This window comes from Austrofundulus limnaeus, unplaced genomic scaffold (genome assembly GCF_001266775.1).
Source record: "Austrofundulus limnaeus strain Quisiro unplaced genomic scaffold, Austrofundulus_limnaeus-1.0 Scaffold3, whole genome shotgun sequence".
NCBI lineage: Eukaryota > Metazoa > Chordata > Actinopteri > Cyprinodontiformes > Rivulidae > Austrofundulus > Austrofundulus limnaeus.
The window spans coordinates 5315088-5332096 of NW_013952405.1; the positions used below are offsets into that span (position 1 = coordinate 5315088).

At 40.4% G+C, this 17009-nt stretch overlaps 2 protein-coding genes across 2 annotated transcripts in view; both read right to left on the reverse strand.

Annotated features, from left to right (window-relative positions):
• acvr1ba (activin A receptor type 1Ba) overlaps positions 1–11967 on the reverse strand; it is a 16751-nt gene extending 4784 nt beyond the window's left edge. The window contains exons 1-6 of the mRNA XM_014018910.1: positions 11774–11967; positions 2117–2353; positions 1753–2010; positions 1418–1648; positions 553–720; positions 284–440 (exon numbers count right to left, since the gene is read on the reverse strand). Coding sequence (XP_013874364.1) covers positions 284–440; positions 553–720; positions 1418–1648; positions 1753–2010; positions 2117–2353; positions 11774–11837 — 1115 coding nt within the window. The 5' untranslated portion in view covers positions 11838–11967. The remainder of the gene's footprint in view (positions 1–283; positions 441–552; positions 721–1417; positions 1649–1752; positions 2011–2116; positions 2354–11773) is intronic.
• A 4110-nt stretch (positions 11968–16077) lies between these two features.
• The window catches only part of acvrl1 (activin A receptor like type 1), a gene marked incomplete in the record, with an annotated part of 14220 nt that continues 13288 nt past the window's right edge, over positions 16078–17009 (reverse strand). Inside the window, 1 exon segment of the mRNA XM_014018924.1 lies at positions 16078–16685. Coding sequence (XP_013874378.1) covers positions 16539–16685 — 147 coding nt within the window.

Here is a 17009-nt window from a genome sequence, read left to right on the forward strand (position 1 = left end):
GTATTTTTACAGTCTTTATTTTACAGTTAAAATATATGTTTATCAAATAAAGTCTAATGTTACAACTAATCATGGATATAACAATAAGCATCAATTAGAATTTCCAGTAGAACATTTGTTTCTACTGCAGATACATTGTTTGGTGTCAGAAGGGGATATTTTTACTGTTGTTATTAGAATGTTCGTGGGATTTGTGGAGAGAATCAAAAAATACTCTGCCAGCTAAGCCTTTCAAATCTTGGGAAACACCTGAAAGCTACAGAAGGAGTAGAGAAACATTTACCTCTTAGTGCCCACACGCTGGTTCGGAGCTATATCGATCGTGTCTGTGATGGACTCGTGGCGGACTGCCAGCCCGAGGTCAGCTATAGCGCACGTGCCGTTCTTCTTAACGAGGATATTTTTAGACTTGAGGTCACGGTGAGCGATGCCTGGCTTACCTGCAGGGGGTGGAGATGATAACAAATCATTGTGTTTGCATTAAGCGCCAGCTCCTGTTGTGTTCATTTCTTCATGGTCACTCAGTCGGTTTAAGAGGAGCGTTCATCTCACCCTGAGTGCCGAGGATCTCCATGTGCAGGTGTGCCAGGCCGCTCGCAGCTGACAGCGCCAGTTTGATCATACCCTCGATGGTGACGGAGTAGCGGTTCAGGTAGTCAAAAAGAGAGCCGTGCTCATGATAGTCTGACACCAGCCACAGCTGTGTCCACGTTCCATTGTCTAAAGAACAAAGTTACTCAGTTAATAAAGCTGTAGAAAATCACATTTCTGCTCAATACTAAGACACTTTAAGCTTTATCCTTAAATATGTTTTTACTAGAACTCACCCACATTTCCAAAGCACAGGCAAAAGGTATACTGTACATCAGGGCTATTCAACTGGCGGCCCGTGGGCCACATTCAGCCCGCCAGTGACCAAAGCTCAGCCTGCCAATTAGTTCATTCATCTCTTAAGCCTAAAACCCCAGTTTTCTACTTTAATTACTCTGAGTTCTTTTAGTTAAACACACATGTTTGGTATCTACAGAAACATCAGGATCTTGGCTAGAAGCTGGTTCTATAAACACTCAAGACAGTTAAAATTATAAGCATTTGAAGATAAAACTATGAAAGTGAAAATAAAATTGGTTTAAAAATTGGGCAAGTCAGAGATCTCAAAATAAGATTTGTTAAATAGGAGGCATAATGTGTTATTTTTGTTTTTGATATTGTTTAATTATCACTACTTTTTTAGGGTTCTGTATGTTGTATTCATGATAAAATACAGCAAAATAAACCAATTCAAAAGGTAACAGATCCTGTACAACTTGGTTTATTTACATAATGACTTTAATTGCTGGATGTTCGGCCCCTGAGCTGTTGGCCTGCAGTAACTGTGGCCCCCTGCTGTACATATTGTAACCACAGTTCTTCTCACCTTTATTGTCTGCTGCAATGAAACCCAGAATGTTTTCATGCCGAAGCATGATTGTCTGGTAGATTTCAGCTTCTCTGAACCAGGAGCGCTCCTCTCTGGAGGAGAAGATCTTCACAGCCACATCTCCTCCTCTCCACTTCCCTCGCCACACCTCCCCAAAACGTCCTTTTCCTATGATCTCCTGCAGCACGATGGTCCTGGCCACCGTACGCTGCACGAACAGGGGCAATCCTGCAGGGGGCATTAGACGGAAAACACAATGAGAAATTCAAGATTGGCTTGGACTACTGGGATGATAAAGTTGTTTTTTCACGAGACGCACACAAGTCACTGACCTGATCCTGACCCTGATGTGGACAAGTCATAAATAAGGTCCTGCAGGGTCTTGTCCTTGGCCAGATACAGATGGTCACAGGAAGGGTCCTCCACCTCCAGCCTCTGTCTGTGGCTGTAAGCTCTCTGGTGATGGCAAAACCAAAACACGCCAATCAAAAGGAACACGGCGAGCAGGAACACGGGGACTGCGATGATCGCCACCAGCTCCACTAGTCCCAGCGAGCTTCCAGGACTCGACGAGGGTCCGCTCGTTGACACTGAGAGGCAAAAAGCCAAAAAAAAGGAACAAGAGAAAAGATGTTTAATTTTAGATCAGACTGTTGGGACTGAAATAAAAACAAGTGTTCGGTGAAGGCGTTGCACCTGGAACTTTCAAGTCAATGCTGTTGCAGTAATCGACGTAGCAGCAGTGAGTGTTCATGTAGCCTTCGGCGCTGAGACAGTAGATGGGGTGTCCAGCAGGGACCAGACTGTCTTGGCTGATGCAGACACGCACGTTCTCTTCCTTCCCATCCAGCATGTAGGTAGAGGCCATGCAGGCGCCATCCGTCTCACACTCGTAGCCGGATGTCACACAGTTTGTGCAGTTACAACGTAAAGCTGGAGGGGGAAAAAAAAAACCCAGAAAGACGACAGCGTTCAGGTTAAGATATTCAAAATTTAAAAAAACACTACAACATTTTGTCCAGCAGGAGGCGAGCTCATGCCACAGTTCGAACACTAATTGTGAAGCATGTCCTATGAAATTGTCAGGATTTTATGATGTGCAGGTCAACAGGAGCAGCCAGACGGCCCCCGGCGGCCTTGAAATCCGATCCCTCACTGCAGATGAACCCAAACACGCAGGGTGGAGACAGACCCACCCAGAGGGACACACAATGTGAAACCCAACAAAGGGGAGAGGGCTCAGGCCAAATCACCGATGCAGCAATCTGCTTCATTCCCTTCCTCTGTTTTGCTTTCCTTCTCACAGTGGCACACAAGAGCGGCCTCTGTTCAAGCCAATAAAAACAGGAGATCCATTAGAACACAGCACGCTCCTGTGCGTGGACCCAATCCAAGGCGACACAATAAAACCTCAGCCTAAATCAAAAAATAAAAAAACTACAGCGGTCCATCTACACTGCGAAATCAGCTCAGTGCCAGGATGTCTACACCAATCTGCAAGATCTAAAGCAGAAGTAGCACTGAAGGGTGACTCGGAGCGCAAAAGGAAAAAAAACAAAAACAAACTATAAACTGATTAGATTTGGAGTAAAATGTGATTTTGAGTCAGAGGACACATGCTTCTCATTTAGAGTAAGGTCAACACACAAAGGGCTTCTTCTGCTAACACAGTGCACTGATTGACTCGTACGGGTGGGTTGTGCAACGGTGTGAGGGGTTTCTCTTTTAAATATAGAGAAATGGAAATTACATCATGTTTTACCACAGGTAACCTTGACAGGTTCAGGTATGTAGTGGAAATCAAGCTTGAAGCACAAGACTGCTGTAGCTAAAACAACACAAACACATGGAGGAGAGGAATTTCAATCCTTGTTCTAACAACAATGGGACTCAGCACAGGTTGAACTAGTGTCTGCCCCCGAGGAAAGAAAGGATTTAAAGACCGACAGGACTTCACTAATCCTCTCTGCCTTATATTCTCCAAACAGATGAGCTCGACGTTTTTTTACTTTGATGTCTATGTTTGAAATCTGCTGACAGTTTTTTTTATAACTTACAAGAGGCTGATTACCAAGATTTGCTTAAACAAAAAGATACTTAAAATGACCAATGATTCATTGACTGCGTCAGCAGCAGCCAATAACCGTAAAGTGACCAAAACCACAAACTCTGGCATCATAGGAGGGGTTTCCAATAAATAACTTCCTGAAAAGTTGATTTATGTGTTGGAGCATTTTTTTTTTTTTTTTTTTGGATGTGGTGTGTGTGTTGATGTGTCTGTGCTTGTTCACTGATAGTGACTGGAAACGTGAAACATTCAAAGGTTTACAGTAATGTTTCTTGTTGTGTGTGTGTGTGTGTGTGTGTGTGTGTGTGTGTGTGTGTGTGTGTGTGTGTGTGTGTGTGTGTTTGTTATGTGGTGGGGATGATTTTTGACCATTTTTCCAATATACGTGGCCTTTGAGGACCCTCTGTTCCTTATGGGGACAAAAGCTTGGTCCCCGTTGGTGGAAGTACAGTTGGTGGGTCAGGGGTTCGGTTTAGGACTAAGGTGTGAATTGAGTTTAGGTTAGGTTTAAGGTTAAGTGTGTACTGGGGAGGTTAGGTTTACAGTTAAGAGTCAGGGTTAGGCAATGGAAATGACCAATAAATAATTGGAAGTGAATGCAAAGTTCCCATAAGGATAGAAAAACAAACGTGTGTGTGTGTGCGTGCATGCGTACGCAGAAGTGTTTGTGCTTCTCATACGAGTGGGAAAGAGGCAGGAACTCCAGCTTACATGCGTCCAAGTTCACTGAAGTCTGTATGCAGATGGAATTTCCTGCAGATTGCAGAGGTGAATCAGGCTGATAAAGATAGAAAAACAAGCTCTGGCTTAGCCACATCCAGTTGATATGCAACAATAAATGGAACAAGTTTAGTTTAACCAAATAAGGGTACTTCTCCCCTGTGCAATGGTGTATTTTGATCAATTAATCCAAAAAGCAAAGGCTAAAGAAACGGCTTTAAAAATGTTTTTCCTAGACGACTCATTCTGGAGCCAACAACTCTAAACCAGCCTGTGACAAGAGTTCTTGTCACAAACATGCTCCAAGTGTGCACGGTAATAAATTATCTGTAGTGATCTGAACAGAACAGCATGATCTGAAACCAACAGGCCTGCGCATCCATCATGGAGACAGAGACAGTAAGGCAAGACAGATGGTCTGCAGACATGAAGACAGAAGCTCAGAGAGAAAACCAAACACGGCTCCAAACATACAAACTTACATCTCCAGGCCATCGTGAACATTTAGTGGTCTACCAGGATTTTGGTTTGTGGAAAGTCTCTTTTTTCACAAGAGTTACGTCTGACTAAAAGGCAACATGCCTTTTAGTCTAAAAAAGGCTGATGTGGAAAATTTTTACACATTAAAGATGACTTGAAGATGATGCTCGTTTCTGACTAATAACCAGACTCGGTCATCGCTAAAAAAAATTTCCAATAAAAGCCGTCACTGAACTGCGACATTGCTGCTCACCGTTAAATTAGAGAAATCATGTTTCCAGCCCACTGTAAGGCAAATTTTGAAGAAACTTTTAAAAAGGTCATAAAAAAATAAAAATAAAAAGACAGAAAAGCAAATTAAGCACATCTTATCAAGTGGTTTGGAGCGAATCAACCAGGCTACGCAAAACGGAAATTTGTCAGATGTTGGCGTTACACATGGCTGTSTCACATACAGGAAGAAGAGGTTGCAAACGAGCAGGGACTACACACCTTGGGACAATGGAGAGAAGTTATCAAGAACACGCTTGTATCGCTGCAAGTTGTAATTGCTCTGTCATATCAACTAATGCTGGCGATGTAACTTGCTTTCCAGAGATGTAGAGAAAAAAATGCAATTCTTTAAGGTAATATCCAGGAGAACACAGGCAGTGGAAACAGCTGATGCATCATGTGACATTCGCTACGTGAGAACTATTTTTCGGAAAATGCAAAAACCACCTCAAGTGAGCGTAAAAATATTTTTGCGAAATCGAGTAAGTTTTTTCAAATGTTGCCATTTCCATCAACCTTTAATAACGTAATACCTAAAATGTGCATACACGATGGAAACAAGCTAATGAGTCAATGCAGTTTTTAAATTTATTTTTAACAACCAGTACATTAAATAAATTCAATCATATTGAAGACCTTAATCAAAAGTCAACTTGTTTTCATGATTTCCTACATAACTTTCTGGATTTGCAGTGAAAGTATTACAAAGTAATAACAGGAGAGCTTTGAGGCCGTGTCTGAGTGAACTCTGCTCGTACCCACATAACTGGTGGTCTTTACACTGCTCCTTTGTGTGGAGATTACGGCGACATGAGGAGGGATTGTAATGGTCCTACAGGAACTAAAAGCACAGGATTGCACTTCTATGGGGGGATGGGTGGCACGCAGATATGGTGGGGGGGTGTTACCAGTAACAACCGCAATGTTTGGGGGCTGCTCTGTGGCCAGTAAATGGGAGCTTCAGCAGGATAATACTTAAGAGGAGGGACCAGGGGACCAGGGGGAGGGAGGGAGGCATGAAGAAGTCCCCCCACGCCACCGCTATTGAGGTCTGCCCAAGTGACCAGCTGCGACTGTCATTAAAACCCAGTCTAGACTTTGACTTACAGGAGGGAGAGCAGGAAAAAGGAGAATGATGGTGGAAAACAAGGAGATCAGAGAACGAGAGCTGTTCCTTTCAGCTGCTAATGAGTGGAGTTCCTATCATTCCGTTCATGTCGGGACAGGAAATGGCAGAAACAGTGAGGAAGAGATTAATAAAACATCGCTGCCATAAACAATCGTCGCATTTGCTCGGACCTGGCAAAATCCCCCAGCATGGTCCCCCATCCCAAACAGCTTTAACCTTGATGACTGTATTCACTTGTTGTTCAGGCCTACTCATGCAGAACAAACCTGTCAAAACAGAGGTGAGCTGTTGAAGCATGGGAACATCAGGGGGAAAACTGGTGAACAAACTAAAAAAAAACAAACTTTGAGACATACAGTAACAAGCTACATATGCATATATATTTGGGGGGGGGGGGGCTGGGTTTGACAGTAAGTATGTGCTTGTGTACGGAGAGAACCATTACCAAAATGCACTGGCTGAAATTAGATCCATACGGATGCCAGACTGAGAGTTGATCAAGACAAGCAGACGCCACCAGACAGTGTGAGTGCAACACACACAAGCAAAAACCACACACACGCACCACAACTGTGCCCTAATCAATGGTAGGGGAAGGAGGAAAGTCATTACCTTTGTCTGCATCTCAGGGTCAGATTACTGATCTGATTCTAAAGTGAAGTCTTCGGGGCTGAGGATGCTTCTACTATCTCTACCAACCAACACTCCACAGGCTGCATCCCATCCTGTCTGTGTCTGTCTCTCTGTGTCTGTCTGTCTGTCTGTCTGTCTGATGTCCTAAATAGAATCAAAAGCAAAGAACGTTTAGGCTTTTTATTTATTTTAAAAGACTTTCTGTAGGTGCTCCAACTGATCAAAGCTGCCCTGTGACGCTCATATAAACTGGATTCTACAAATCAATGACTCTGTCATAAAGGTCATTATGATGGAGAATTACCGTTAACACTCAGTGCTGCTCAGTGAAATAATTTATCTTTGCTGCAGTTATAAAAAAAACGTTATGTTTTTGTTCAGCGCAGGAAGGAAMCATCCTGGTCATAAATCTACTACACCTGGAACAGAGCTCAACGAGGAAACACAATTTAACAACACAACACACCTGCGTATTTTACCCTACCATATTTTACTGCGCACTATATTTAGTTGCATAGATATTGTTTATTTTTTAAAAATAGCATTTATTCTGATAAATCCAGATACACACAATTAATAAACACAATTCATATGTATAATATAAAAAGTCTATGTAGGTTTGTCATTGTTACAGAATCTGTTATTACATGTTCTGATTTTGTTTGTTTCTCCTCTTCCTGGCAAAATCATGTGACTTAAGTTCTGCGAAAAAAGGATTTTTCTCCCCACTTGGCTGCAGTTCTTACCAACAGTATCCTAACCACAAGCCAAATATGCAGGCCCATTTTTTTTCAAATACACAAATGATAAGATCTTCAATTAGTTCTGCTGGAGTTTGCACTTTAAACCTTTATTTTAGACTTTAATTTGCAAGTCTTTGTTTACATTTTATTTTGAGTTAAACTGTAAATTCCAAAGTTTGCTGGTACAAATAAAATGAGCTAAAATAAAATAGTTGATTTTTGGAAGAAAATCAGTTACATAACAGAAATTAAAAAAGTGAAAAGCTATATCTGCTTGCCTTTTGGTGGCATGTAAAAACATCTGTGATTTTAAAAAATGTTCATTTTTAAATAGACGTAAAAATCTCATAATAAAGATCAACAGCAAAAAAACAAATTTTTCCTCAGGAATTTAATAGAAAACAAAAAACTGCAACTGCAGCCTTAATACCTTGTTGACATAAGAAAATTAAAGATTCAGCTAAACTCGTGATTAAAATCCTAATTGAATAAACTGAATACTAGAAAAGGCGCATTTCTGCTTTTATTGGGCTTGTTTTGCAAAGATAAAAAGACAAACGACAACAATGTATTTTATCAAATGGGTACTCCACATAAAATAGATATATATAACTTCAGCAGCTCTATTTTGGATCACACCAACCAAAGCACACCGAGTCAAAGTAGTTCAAGAGAAAAACTTCAGTAACCGGCACACGTTCTTGCAGAGAATAATGCAAGGGCATGTCTAATCTTAATTCCAACAGCGTGAAAAAAAAAAACACAGAAACAAATTAAACACCTCTACAGAAAGACATGTAACGTAAGACGGGTTTCAGGCCTGGCTCTGTTGACATGAAAACACACACATTGGCTACCCAGTCTGTCAGGCCGGTCTGAGATGGTAAAAACACATTCTCTTTATGTGTATTTAAGATACGGTACAAACCGTTTGTCATTTAACCACTAATCTGTAGAACTTCCCAACTCTTAAAAAAGCAATAAAAGAGGAAGCAGACAGACTCTGTTGGCAGAAATCCCTTGTGGTCTACTATTAATAATGGGGGGATGGAGTTAAAGTGGGGGTGGTGAGGTGGAATGGGTCAGTCCGAGGCTACGCCGTCTGCTTTGGCAATTAGGGCTCTGTGCCTCCAGGCCAGTGGAGGTCATTAACAACAGTGGTCATTATCGAGTGAAAACTAGACCACCCCAGACTCGACCTGACCCTGACTGGCTCAGAGCCACATCACAGAAACTGTTGGTAAACACAGAACGCTAAAGCGGATGTGTCTACACACACAAACCCCTGCAACTTTATTTAAATAGATATCAGCTGCCGATACCAGAAGACAAAACGTGCGTATTTCTTCAAAGACCTAATCTTAATAGATGAGTTTTCCTGTCAAAAGCCAAAAGGCCATATAAGCCCTGCCTAAATTTTCCTCTTCTCACAGACTCACACCTTTGAACCCAGTAAGATTCGCTCTTCCTTTGTTCTTCCCCTTGGCTCTGCCTCATTGGGCAGGTGTGCACACGCTCCAATTTGACTAGCTTCCACCACATAAACTCTTTCACACCAGAAATAACATCAAATAGCACCTGTTTGCCAGTTCACATCCCTGTGCAAGAAAAAAAAAGAAAAACTTCGCCTAGTTTCCAATCTGATATACACAGACGCAACAGAGCATAAGACAAAGATAAATGTCAGAGCAAAGTTCAAGAGATAGCAGGAACTCAAGCAAATCTATTGAAAAAAAATTCCCTTTAACGTCACAATGAAAAGCACACCTAAGACTTTCTCCGACACCCGGGAGGCAAGCTGGTGAATGAAAACACAAGAGGGACCACAGATAAAGTACCGATTAAAACCTGACAAAACACAGACTATTTTATAGGAGATAGAGGAAGGAGGGGGAGCGACGACGCACCCTGCCTCACAGCGGTGTGGTCGGCTGATATCACATTGCTACTGTGTTTAATTCACACAGACTGTGGCACCAAGACATGTAATACCCATAGCACCAGTGATCTGCATGAAGTCAACAACATGTGACACACTTATCAAACCTGTGAGCAAAGCGCAGTCTCACAAATAAATCAAAAAAATTCACTTGCACAGGCCTGTTTATCTGCAGTGGCTTTCAGGTTAGTCCGGTTTTAGCTCTTGCAYGATGCCATCTATTATAAGGTGTGAAATCGAGGCTTACCAGTTGGACAAACTCATCATCACCTTGTCTTATTTTGTTTTTTGCCCCCCACAAACCCACCCACACACTCTTTCCTTCACATATCACTGTTAAAGTTGGAGATGCCTAAACAAATAAGTCATGTAGGTGTAATAATTTCCCCAGAATGCCGTATATGACCTAAGCTTACTAAGCAAGGGAGGAATATTTTATGATTCTTGGAAGAATGACTCAACTTTGTAAAACACAACATATGCTTTAAAAATTGAAAACAAAGCATTTTTTTAATGGTTAGCTCCTTTGTTATTGTCACTAAGATAATCTATGGAGAAGCATGTTYTATTATGGTCAACAAATACACACAGTCATCTTTTCTGTTCCCTCACAGTGGTGATAGAGTATCAGTAGAAAATACTTTTCATAATTAAATTTGGTCTAACTCGTTTCAATAATGACCCGTGAATGTGATTCAGCTGCTTCAGCAGATGGGGAGGATTCAGACCGAAGCAGACTCGTAACTGGCTCCTCAAAAGACCCCCAACTCACCGCATTTCCATCACAAAGACCCCAGACTTCAACTCTGACTTCAGTCTGGGGTGGCTCAATGTGTGGCTGTTGTCACCTTATGCCAGCATTCACTTTCTCCTAGAGGCCCACTAAAGCAGCCTTTTTTTACTCCTTACAAACGGGCACCAAAGATCGAGCTGCCAGTGTTTACTCTCAGCAACACATTTCACGCATAAAGTAGGTTAGTCCTCCATTCGGGGACGACTCCGTGCACAAGGAAATGTGAAAACTGTGACCACATTGCTCATATTGACCCAGCAAAGCTATCAAACGGCAAGCTGATTTAACATTTAATATTTGGACATGGTTAAGCAAATACACATAGTTCAATTCTTTCTAATAGGAAAAAAAAAATCAAGWATTTCACAATCCTATTCTTTCAGCCCACAATGAATTTCTCAGATGTCTCGTAACGACATTCTTCCCAGGACAAATTACATCACTGTACGCAATCGTGTGTATTGGGCTTTCAGCTCCACAATTCGACAAGTACTTTCTTCCTGTCTGGAACCAAGATGTGAATTTGAACTAGAGTGCACAGCTGCAGAAAACTGCATTTTGGTGGTTCTAGTGTTACTAACCACGAGTTAAGAACTTTGAAGAGGAAATGTTCAATATAACTCTAATAAACACTGGATATTAAGAAAACAATTATTTAAAAAGCAAAACTATCATCCAGTATTTATGTAAATAGGCAATTTCAGACATTAGTGAATAAAAAGCAAGCAATCACAAATGTTGATTGTAGATCCAACAAAGATAATTTGGATAACCCAAATGATATTTCTGACAAGTAAGAATGGAATTAATAACTGTGCACAGATTAGTTATTTAATGTAAAAACAAACTATAAAGCTTTTGCTTTTAGCAGTGAAGGAATGCCACTTTTGTTGTTCTGACTAAAAGGAATGCTACTGAGAAACTTTATATGTGAAATAATAAATTAAACAGATGTGATTGTGGGTTTATTATATGTTACAAGGGCCTGCCACAGGTAATATTAGACATTGTCCCAGGCAGGACACTGATAAGCAGGCTAACAGCTTGTTTTGTAAATATGCAAGCATATCCAGCTTAGAGATTAATAAATGCAACACAAACAGGAAACTTTAATTAGCACCAGACGAATCTATTTCAGAAAATAAATCAGAGTAGGCTGTTAATAATGTCTAAGCCTGTCAACATAACTCAACTTGAGACAGTTGGCTAACAAATGTTAGCTGGCGCCTCGACACAGAGCTCCACCATGTTGTTGTTGTGGTTTAGCCACTGCCTGCCTGCTCATTTAGCGACTCGTCTCGTTTTGCCACTCGATATAAATCAAAATAAAYAACAAACTAACAAACGACACAGCTTCGTTTATTGTTATTATTTTTTTTGTCGGAGCCAACAGCAAACGAGGGAGGTTTTGAGGTCAGGTAAAGCTAGCCAAATCCTCGATACGGGAGCGCCATGACGATTAGCGACAACAGGCGATGCCCAGCAGCAGCAGCGGAGGCAGGCAGCAGTTCAGGGAAACACACTGAGAGACAAAAGCCGGAGAGAAGAGCGACGTGCTCCGGGTAAAAAACTTACCATCACCGACATCCGCCGACCCGAACAGGGCCAGCAGCGTTAGGGCAATTCGTTTCAGAGCCATGGTGTCTTCAGAATTCCCATCTCGATTAAACGCGCTCTAAGTGTGTCGTTATCAAGGCGGCCAGACGTGAAACACAACCACAGCAGTCCGACCGCACACACCACACCGACAGATACCRACCAACCAGCCCAGCCAGTGACGTGTTTAAAGGGGGGGCAGGCCCGGCTGCTGCACGCCCCCCTCCAGTCTGACACCAGGGTCAAGGCTGTGTGGGGTAAACAAAACAAAACAGAGTGAACTCTCCACAAAGCGTGAAGCTCAGATTTAAAACAAGCACAATAAAACACAATAAGTTTTTTTTTTTACTTTCCCATGTTTTAAAAAAAACTTCATATTTTACATTTTAAATATGTGCAAAGTTAAACCATATTTGGTCAGTTTGTCTTTATTAACAAAATCACTTATATACAACCATTACTTGATCATATTATAAACCCTGTAAGGGTTATAATTAAGTTAAATTTTCACATTTCTATTTCTATCTTTCTATGTCTTTTTGTTTTGGAAATACAAAACATTTTCAAAGCAAATAGACCAATAAAGGTCATTAAAAACAAATGACAAAAATGAGGCCATATTTAGTCAATAACAAAATCCTGTTTACATTTACAGGTTATAGGCTGTAACAACTGACATGTGCAAAATCCATTTTTTAGTCCTAAATTGCATTTTATTGTGTAATTGTGGTGCAGAAAACATGAATTTAGTCTCTCCCGTTTCTGCGTAGATCTTTATATTCTGTTTGGGTTTTATTTTTCAACCCATTCAGTTTACTTTGTTTTCCAAGATGTTTTCTGAACCATAATTTTGTCTTCTTCATTCTCCTTCTGCTACAGCTCCATCATGGACAATTCCCTTGTTGACGTCTTTTGTAAACAAAAGTGTCCAGGGTGTGAAGCGCCTTGTTTGGATTTAAAGAGACAGCATCAAAATGAGTTGATCTGAGAGACACCTCAGAAAAGGGGTGAAAGAGGGGCTTGTGGAGTTACAATAAGGAGGAATTCAGACCAAAGCATTGTAGTTCCACTTTAYATAGACCCCAACTGAATTATTTWGATGTGAAAAACATGTTAAAAATCATGATATGTCCACTTTAGGTTTGTGTTACTTTGAAGCTAAAGACTTTTTTAAAGACATCTGAAAAAGCACATTTGTGAACACGTAAAGGACCCAAAGAACCATATTAATTATTTTTCACACATACAATTATCAGTCAAATCATTTGTCCTTTTACCTGATAAYGATATATGTTGATTATTTACAACCAACTCAAAACATGGTGTTTATTAGAATAACTTGTTGGAAAATGAGCCCACAACAGCCTCTGCTAGTCTTTCTTCTTCTAATCAAATCCAAGTCTCTCCCTTCAGGTTCAGTGTCTGCATTTTGATATGAGTTTGAGAGGTTCCTATATTTTAAATTAAAAATAGCAGCATTCGTTTTCTCTTTTCCCCCCCCAGCTTATCTCAAACCACGAGTAAGCAGCAGTATTGGATTTTTGAGAAAACGCATATCCTGTTGCAGTTTTTTAAAAGCAAAAGTGTAAAATAACCCAGCAGATAAAATTAGCCGAATGTGTTTCTGCATTCAACCTGTGTGTGGAGTCGGCCTGCAGTCAGGTGCATTTGGGACTACATTTGTGTCTGCTTTTATCTCTTGCTCTTTCGCTGGCACTCTGACTGATCCATCCTCTAGCCCAGTTGTGTCTGTGTAGTCTCCTCTGTGGTTTAAATATCCCCATTATCAACACCTTCCAGTTCTTTTTTTAAATCTCCAGCCTTCTTCAGTGCATGCCATCCAGAAATCCCCTGCAGCTGAGGACAGAGAATGATCCCACAGAGAAAAAGAATACACAACTTTGGGAGACAGAAGGCGAGGTGGGATGGACGTCTACGCAGAAACACGGCTCTCTGGTACCGAGCAACCCCCTCCCTCCCGCAGTGGTAAAAATAACCAGCTCTTCATCCGATGGTCCAGACAGACTGGGACTTGGAGGGAGTATTATCTCACTGGGGTTTGTTTAACAATCAGACAGACAACACACACTCGTGCATACACTCACAATCACACACACAAAGATAAACGAAGATGACAGAGACAGAAAGTACACACTGGCTTACAGGTATTAAACAGAAATGACTGAGCTGATTATATATATATATATATATATATTTAGAAGAGGTTTCCCTTATAAAAAGAAGAAATAAATATATATATACTAATGAGGGGAGTAAGGTGCAGAACGGTATGTTGGGTTGGGTACGGTGTGAACTGAGCAGAGCAGGAACACTAACATGACTGCTGTTCTGTGTGAGGAGTGTGCAATACCCAACATATACCCGCTGCTATAGGTTAAAGACTTATTATGGTTTTACCTGTGTGTAAGTTTTAGTAAAATATCGCATGACCCCTATTAGCAATTTTAATGAAACTGGCAGAACGTAATTTTGGGATTATAATGAAACTTTCAGGAAACAAAGGTTGGATCTATCCTAACAACTGATCCTTTTTTGAAACAAACCCGATTCAAATTTACCATCAGAGCCAATTATCTTTAAAAATACACAAAAATGGCTGTAATTCAGCCAGTTTTACAGATAGTGGGCTAGAGTTTGGTGTAGTTGTGTATGAAAGTGATTCACAACACATATGCTGAGCGTGACATCTCACAATATCACATGAGACGTTTGTGAGCTACAGCTCTGACATCTGTCTTCATAGGATGAGCTTTGTCTAAAACTGGCATTTTCTCTCCGTTTTCTGCCTGACAGACCCATCAACTCTTCCTGGCAGAATTAAAAACAGACCTTTCATTTTGTCCCACCCATCCCAGACCAGTAACCACAGACATGTGTGTGGAGTCCCCCCAACACTCCCCCCACGCGCTTTTCTGTGTCTCATCCCCTGCTCTCATTGGTCTTGTCCTAAAGATTCATACACGCACTTTCTCTCTTCCTTCGACCCCCCCGTCATTTTTCCCTGTTGCGTATTGGAACAGTGATCTGTGCGGCAGCAGCAACAGCACTGGGATGTGGTGACAAAACCACATCCTTCTCCAAAAGCGGCGGTGGTGGGTACAGACGGGTGTGGGGACTGCGTCTGCATCCGTGTGTCATATGGTTCTAACCAAAAACAAAGCAATGCTGCTTTTCCAACAGTTTACATTTGTGTGCACTCCAAACAGGTTTGATCTAAAACTGTGACAATATTCAGCAAAAAACAGCCAGCATAATTGTTTCTTAATCAGTTGTTTTATTTTGACTTAAAAACACACACTGACCCATCCATCCATCCATCCATCCATCCATCCATCCATCCATCCATCCATCCATCCATCCATCCATCCATCCATCCATCCATCCATCCATCCATNTTCTGTACCATTTATGGCTCCAGTAAAATATTTTTGCTGACATTGCAACATTCTGCAACTATGACTTTCTGATTCTTATTAGGAACTTCAGATCTTCTGAAGAGGTTATGAGCAATTCATAATTTACCTGTGCTGACCTCAGTTTAAGGAAAATAAGGTTTAATTCTTACCAGACCGACGAGCTAACGGCTAGTTAGACAGAGGTCAAGGCCAAATTAGGTGTTGTTGTTTTAAAACAGCACTTTGGTCTTGGTTCTGCTCAGACTAGCCATCACATCTTCATTCTGGACAGAATAAAACATTTTTTTCTCCAAAARGATGTTGTTGAAAGTGCTATCCACAACARGTAAGATATTAGTTGTTCATATTCTTGTCACAAAACCCTGCTTTCGAATATTCAAACTGTCCCAAATAAAAATCATAATGAGTAAATATAATGAACTGTTTTCTCTCAGGAGTTAAAAACACTGCAATGATTTACTGTTGACAATAAAAACCCAGTTTGTTTAATATTCTGTTTTTAAAATGAGAAAAAAAAAACTCTATATTGTTAAAGCAGACCATAAAAAAAAAAAAAAAAAAAAAAAACAGCACTAAGCCTGGCTCTTTTAACACACAGCACCCTCTGCTGGCCAATCGGAAAATTGCAAACATAAATTACAGCACATATGTTTGAAAAATAGTAATTTATTCAAGGAATACCATTAGAGATTATTACATCATTTGTTTTGCTGATCTTGCTGATTGTGATGATACATTTTAGGTTTCCAGAAATACAAAAAAAGGTCAAAAAACATGAAAAAGTATATAAAATGTGTCTTGTGTTTGAATAATAAAAATATAATCCCTTTAAAAATATATTTACAATCCTCATATTGGTAAATATCAATAAAATTCATAAAAGTTTAATGTCTGAATATATACATTTTTGTTCTTTTTATCTGTCTTATGCCCATTTCACGTATGATAAATATGCTTAAATAATAGATAATGTGCTTTGTTATTTCTTACTGTAAAGATTATATCAGAGCTTTGTAGCTTTTTGTGATTTGAGTCATTGTAGGAATTCCACACAGCAAATGAAAACTGTCAAAAAGGATAAACATAAGTATGAGTGTGAGTAGATTTTGCTTCCTGTCTGTGGGATGCTGGAGGATGGTAGACCTTTGAGAAAAAGGAAACTAGTTCATGAAAAAAAGTAAATGTATGTAATTCAACCCATTAGAATAAACTTATTACTATAACATGGTGTTAGTCTGAGTCCAAATCAGTTGATGAAAGTCACTTTGTTCTGTTGGAATTTGGAGTTGTGGCACTGGTCCTCGTGTTTAAATGTCCCGCTTAAGTTTATCTAGACTGTAGTCACTTTCAGTGTCCAGTTTAGAAAGAGTCTTCTTCACTCGCAGCGCAGTGAGGCGCGCGGTTGGGTTCTGGTACCAACACTCCTTCATGAGCTTCACAATGGCTGACAAGATCTAAAGAGAAAAAAGAAAAATACAAAGAATAAATATATGTTTTGACATTTTACTATGCTTATGAGGACATTTTGTTCTGYGTGAACATTTGCCTGGTACACAAAAAAACAAAAAACAAACAAAAATAAATAAATAAAATAAAAAAGAACAACTTGTGGGTCAGGGGATAGCGTTAGGCTTGTACCTGAAAGGTTAGGTTTAGGCTAAGGTGTCAGGGTTAGGCTGTAGAAATTAATGGAAGTCAATGCAAAAGTCACACAGGTAAAGAGAGACAACTGAGTGTGTGTGTGTGTGTGTGTGTGTGTGTGTGTGTGTGTGTGTGTG